General features: G+C 34.5%; 1 protein-coding gene across 2 annotated transcripts in view; it reads left to right on the forward strand.

Annotated features, from left to right (window-relative positions):
* UBA6 (ubiquitin like modifier activating enzyme 6) overlaps positions 1 to 5,658 on the forward strand; it is an 83,607-nt gene extending 77,949 nt beyond the window's left edge. For both annotated transcript variants that reach the window (XM_032847603.1, XM_032847690.1), the window contains 3 exons: positions 1,560 to 1,647; positions 1,808 to 1,902; positions 4,050 to 5,658. In XM_032847603.1, the coding sequence (XP_032703494.1) occupies positions 1,560 to 1,647; positions 1,808 to 1,902; positions 4,050 to 4,185 (319 nt within the window). In that variant the 3' untranslated portion in view covers positions 4,186 to 5,658. The remainder of the gene's footprint in view (positions 1 to 1,559; positions 1,648 to 1,807; positions 1,903 to 4,049) is intronic.
* Positions 5,659 to 6,000: the final 342 nt, after the last annotated feature.

The following is a 6,000-nucleotide window of genomic DNA, read 5'->3' on the forward strand; positions in this document are numbered from 1 at the left end:
TAAGATTATTAGTTTGTGCAGTTAACCACTGTTCATTTTTATCTGCCCTTTTTTTTTAAGATTTTGTTTATTTATTTGACAGAGAGAGGGGGAAATGGCATAGGAAGAGGGAGAGGGAGAAGCAGGATCCCCACTGAGCAGGGGGCTGGATGTGGGGCTCGATCCCAGGACCCTGGGACCATGACCTGACTCAAAGGCAGATGTCTAACCGACTGAGCCACCCAGACACCCCTTGTCTGCTTTTCCATTTTGTTGATGGTTTCCTTTGCTATGCAGAAGCTTTTTAGTTTGATGTAGTCCCATTTGTCTGCTTTTACTTTTGGTGCCAAATGTGAAAAAACTGTCACCAAGACTGACATTAAGAGGTTTATTGCCGGGGCGCCTGGGTGGCTCAGTGGGTTAAAGCCTCTGCCTTCCGCTCAGGTCATGATCCCAGGGTCCTGGGATTGAGCCCCGCATCGGGCTCTCTGCTCAGTGGGGAGCCTGCTTCCTCCTCTCTCTGCCTGCCTCTCTGACTACTTGTGATCTCTGTCTGTCAAATAAATAAAATCTTTTAAAAAAAAAAAAAAAAGAGGCTTATTGCCACCTTTTGTTTTCTTCCAGGAGCTTTACAATTTCAGGTCTTATATGCAGGTCTTTAATCTATTTTGAGTTAATTATTTTTTAAGATTTTATTTTTAAGTAATCTCTACACCCAGTGTAGGGCTCAAACTTACAACCCCAAGATCAAGGGTCATTTGCTCTACGAACTAAGCTAGCCAGGAACCCCTTGAGTTAATTTTTGTATGGTGTAAGATAGTGGTCCAATTCTATTGTTTTGCTTTTTGATAGCATTTCTCACTAAACTAGCCATAGAACTCTCAGAGCATTTAATCTGCCACATAATTTAGCATTGTACTTTCTTATGGTTTTATCTGTTATCCTAATTCGGTTGAGTTAGAAGGCACTATAAAGTCTGACTGATGTTATCATGAGATTGAGAATCTGGTTCCAGAAATTATGTGACAGAGCAAAACAGTTCCCCTGGACCTCCATTTTTCACTTTCAAATTGACAACTACCAAAAATTTAAAAAATACCTATCTTGGCAAGAGTGAGATAGCACTCTCCTCATACATCAGTACTGATAGGAGTGTAGAATAGTATAATCCATAACAGAAATAGAGTGTAATATTTCAGATTTGCAGACACATTTGTACTCATCTCAAATGATATATTTATAAAGATATTCATTCTGGCATTGTTTATTATAGCCAAAGATTGGAACAACCCAACTGTTCAGTAATAGAGAACTAGAACATCCACACAGTGAAACCCATGTAGCTATTAGAGAACTCTTGCTAAGACACACTTATTTATTATGAGACACTGGAAGGATCAATAAAGTGTACAGATAAAAGTGGTTACCTCGTATAATGTAATGGAGAAATAAGCTGTATTTTTCTTTTTCCCCTATGTTATTATATAGCTAAATCACAAATAATGGACCTCTGGGGCTTTTTATTACTACTAAAGAGAAAAATACTAAAATGTTTTGTTTTGAATATTTTTCTACAACAGAAATGGAATATCATTTACAATTTGGGACAGATGGACTATACATGGTAAAGAAGACTTCACCCTCTTGGATTTCATTAATGCAGTCAAAGTGAGACATTTATTTACTTAGTTCATCAGTTGGAGGTTTTCATAAATAATATTTAGCAGAAATTTGTCTGCTGTCTTTTTACTGATTGTAAAACATTATCACCCAGTCTTTTATATCTGGACATAGCTTTGATTGTTTTTCTTTGGGTATTTACTTTTAGGAGAAGTATGGAATTGAACCAACGATGGTGGTACAGGGAGTCAAAATGCTTTATGTTCCCGTAATGCCAGGTCATGCAAAAAGATTGAAGTTAACGTAAGTATTGAACCTTATATCAGAAGATTCACAAGGATTAAAACATAAGGTGATGCACACTGGGAAATCAGATAGATTGACCTCTGCTAATTTAACCGGTTTGTTAATAGCACTGTCTCCTAAAAATCAGGATCTTAGTTGATAGCATCAGTCTTACAATCATGAGCAGTAGGTCAGATGACACATGTTAACTTGTATTAAATAAATAAAAGCTAGCATAAAAATATTTGACATATGAATCTCTGCATGATAGGTGCTTTAACATATGCACATTTTAACTATGATTATCTATGAGATTAATCTCTTTTAATTACTATAATCCAAGCTTAATGATCTATAATTTAAAAAAACAAAATTGCTATTACATAAAATAAGGCACTAATTTGTCTTACATTATTTGTCATTAGGATCCCTGAGTATGTCTTGGATGCATAAATAATGATATTTCCTGTATACTACATAGATGAGAGTAGAAGGTGCAGTCCTGAAGCATATTGATTAGTGGAATTTAAAATTTGTTGCAAGTAATTCACAATAGTGCTTTATAAGTTGGCCAGTATTTGGAATCTCCAGCATGATATACTTTGTGAATGGTATTTTTCATTTACCAGATATTTACTAAGTACCCACTAAGTGGCTAGGTGAGCTTGGCTTCAGGAAGACCTGGATTCACATGTCCAGCTACTTCTTTTGTCACATTGAGTAGCTTATTGAACTTTTTTGAAACTCCGTTTTCTGTCCAGAAATAGGAATGACTGTGCCCATAACTATTGAGCATTAAAATAATAGTAAAGATTAGTAGTGTAATTGCAACTGAGAGGTAGCCCATAAATATTACTCCTATTAATATTTTTCATTATACGTCTTTATCAAGTAACCTGCACCCTCAAGGAATTCACAGTCTGTTGTGACAAAGGGACATGTTAATCATTAAAATGTAATTGAATAATTAATATAATAAAGGTTTTTACAGACTACCTTAGGTACTATTAACTCAGACCTTCCCTGTAGGTAGATTTCATTTGAGCTACCCTTGAAAAAGGATATCAGGCAAAAACAACAGTTTATGCAAAAGCATACAGCTAACAATGAGCACGCATGATCTGTTTGGGAAATCAGTATTTTGGAAGAACTTAAGAATGAGGTGGTAATAAATGGTAGAAAGAATAACAAGTTATAAATGGGACGAATTTCTTTGTAAAATGGGAAGAGCTATTATTGAGGTTTAAATAGATCACATAGTTCAGAGCCTGCCATGAGATCAGTACATGGCATATGATAGATAACATTATTAGGCAAGAAGGTAAAATCCAATTTACATTTTAAAAGGATCTTGGCAGCAGAGTAGATTGGAGGTAGGAGGCAGTGGGCTCAAGGCTAATCTGCTAATCTAAGAATATACAGATGGTAACTTGATTTAGGGCAGTATCAGTGACAAGAACGCCTGGGTGGCTCAGTCGTTAAGCATCTGCCTTCAGCTCAGGTCATGATCCCAGGGTTCTGGGATCAAGTCCCACATCAGGCTCCCTGCCCAGCAGATTCTACTTCTCCCTCCTGCCTACCACTCCCCCTGCTTGTGCCCTCTTGCTCGCTCTCTGTCTCTCTCTGGCAAATAAAATAAAATCTTAAAAAAAAAAAAAAAAAGACCGTTTAGTGACAATAGCAACAGCAAAGTGGTTTTTTAGTGAATAGGATATAAGAGAAAGGTAAAACTTTATGTCTTTCACTGTGATTAGCTTGTATTTGAAGATTTCAATCTAGTTTGCTTTTTACTCTTTACATAGAAATGCTTGAGAAGAATTTATGATGGCCTCCACACTTTAGGGAGTATGAGGATTATTCGTTTTTAAAAAACATTGCTTACATTTTGGATTTGTGGGTGGGAGGGATTGTCTTTTAACAAATGGTTTGTATCCTTTACCAATACTAAGTAGTCCAGACTGATTCACTGTTAGATAAATGAATGTCTTGAGTTTAGAGCTTTTAGTAAAGAAAAAATATAACATATGAAAGCAGGTGGATTATTAGATATAAAAATAAATATAAAGTCTAGGCACACAGGTTTGGAATCTCTGGGCAACATTAAACAGCAAATCTCTCATTTTATAGAATTTACCAAATTATTTGTCTTTGATTATCTTTCTTAGAATGCATAAACTTGTGAAACCTTCTACTGAAAAGAAATATGTGGATCTTACTGTATCATTTGCTCCAGACACTGATGGAGATGAAGATTTGCCTGGACCTCCAGTAAGATACTATTTTAGTCATGACACTGATTAACAGAAGTTGTCTTAAATTTACTCCAGGACTACTTGATTTTGGAAAGATTGCATTTAATTCAGGAATGAAAAAAATCAATTCATAATACTATGGATTTCTCTCTGATGAAGCCTTAATTTAAAGGAAACATCAGTAGAAAACTACAGTGAAGAATTTTAAAGCATTTTGGAATATAATCTGTATTTGTCTAGTGCTTCATATGTGGATATGATCACAAGCAATTTTGAACTGGACTGACATTTTATAATGCTTAGAAAAAATTTGTGTATTAACATCTCTGGATGAAAAAAAGGAAAAAAGTATGTATCCATCACCAGAAGAGATAAAAAGATCAAGAAATTGAAAGTAACAAATGCAACTATCCAAAAAGTTTAATCTTTTGTGAATTTTGTTGTTCACTATCTGAGACCCAATTTTTCTACACAAGTAGTGTTTGGCACCCCGCACCTCTTAAAATTAGGCTTTTGAGTTTAACACCATTGGGAAGAGGAGAGATGGTAGCAGTAAATGAAGAGCAGCCATTTTAAATTGTACATACAGTTACAGTTTACTGTCCTGCTAATTTAACTGGCATTTGTTAATATCACTATCTCCCAAAAATCAGGATCTCTGTTGATAGCATCAGTGTTGTAACCCATGAGCAGTAGGTCAGATGACACATGTTAACTTGTATTAAATGTTAACAGTATTATATGAACTCTGACAACCTTCTTAGAGGATCCATGAATGTGAACAGCTAAATGTAGCTAATCATTTTGATTCTTCAATATGCCTTCTAATGTGGCTGTTTTATTTATTCGGAACTCTAAACCTGATTGTCATAGTATATAAGACTAAAAGGTTTTGTAAAGGGAGTGCCCTTAGAAGTAGATGAAAACTAGAAATTAAAAGAAATCATTACTAGTTGAGTCTTGATTTTTTTCTTCCAGCAACCTAATGGATAGAAAAATAACATTATTTTAAAGGGAAACATACTATTTTATTCTGCATTCCCAGAAAGGGAGTTGACAAAGATAAAAATTTATTTTTTTAGGTCTTTATTGATAGAAACTTTGTTTTCTGATAGGAAATATTACAGAAAATTCATACAAATGCTTTCATTAAAATTATGTAAAATGTACTCAACACTGTAAATTTGGTAAAAACAGCAAGTATTTTATTTCTAAGGCTGTCATGCATTCTAAAGCTATTGGCATTTTGTAACCACAGGAAGTCACTTCCCTCTAGCTGCTTTTAGTCTGATCTGTTGAGGCCATTAATAGGTACTTTGATAAACTCAAGACTAGATTTACATCAGTATTACTCCTATTTGGTATCTTTTTATACTCCCTACTTAACTTCCCTTTTATTTCATTTATAAATAGTTGAAATTACTTTGTCAACCAACTGTATTGTTTCATTCTTTTGTAAAAGTATAATCCAATTGGGAAAATTCTATTTGGGAGTGGAAGGTGAATTTTTATGAATAAAAAAGAAGATACTCTGCATTGGAAGCAAGAATAGATGGACGGGATGAATTTAAAGGAAATGGATACCCTTGAAATAAGTAACGTTTATTCAAGTGTAATGTTTAAAATTACTTAAAATTGAATTCAGGAACATCAGAGTTCTCTGTCTTGGAACTCTTGATGCTAGCAATAATAAAAGGACTTTTCTATAAGAAGCCTTTTCCCCATTTCCACTTTGCTTTGTATGATAGTAACTGATGTTTTCCAGGTACCCATTCAGTAATCCTCAACTATGATCTAATAGCTTGCTTATATTTTATCTAAATCTCCATATCTTTTCAGAAGTACATTTGGAACCATGCTGTCA

Source organism: Lontra canadensis, unplaced genomic scaffold (genome assembly GCF_010015895.1).
Source record: "Lontra canadensis isolate GAN:19392208 unplaced genomic scaffold, GSC_riverotter_1.0 scaffold1, whole genome shotgun sequence".
Lineage (NCBI taxonomy): Eukaryota > Metazoa > Chordata > Mammalia > Carnivora > Mustelidae > Lontra > Lontra canadensis.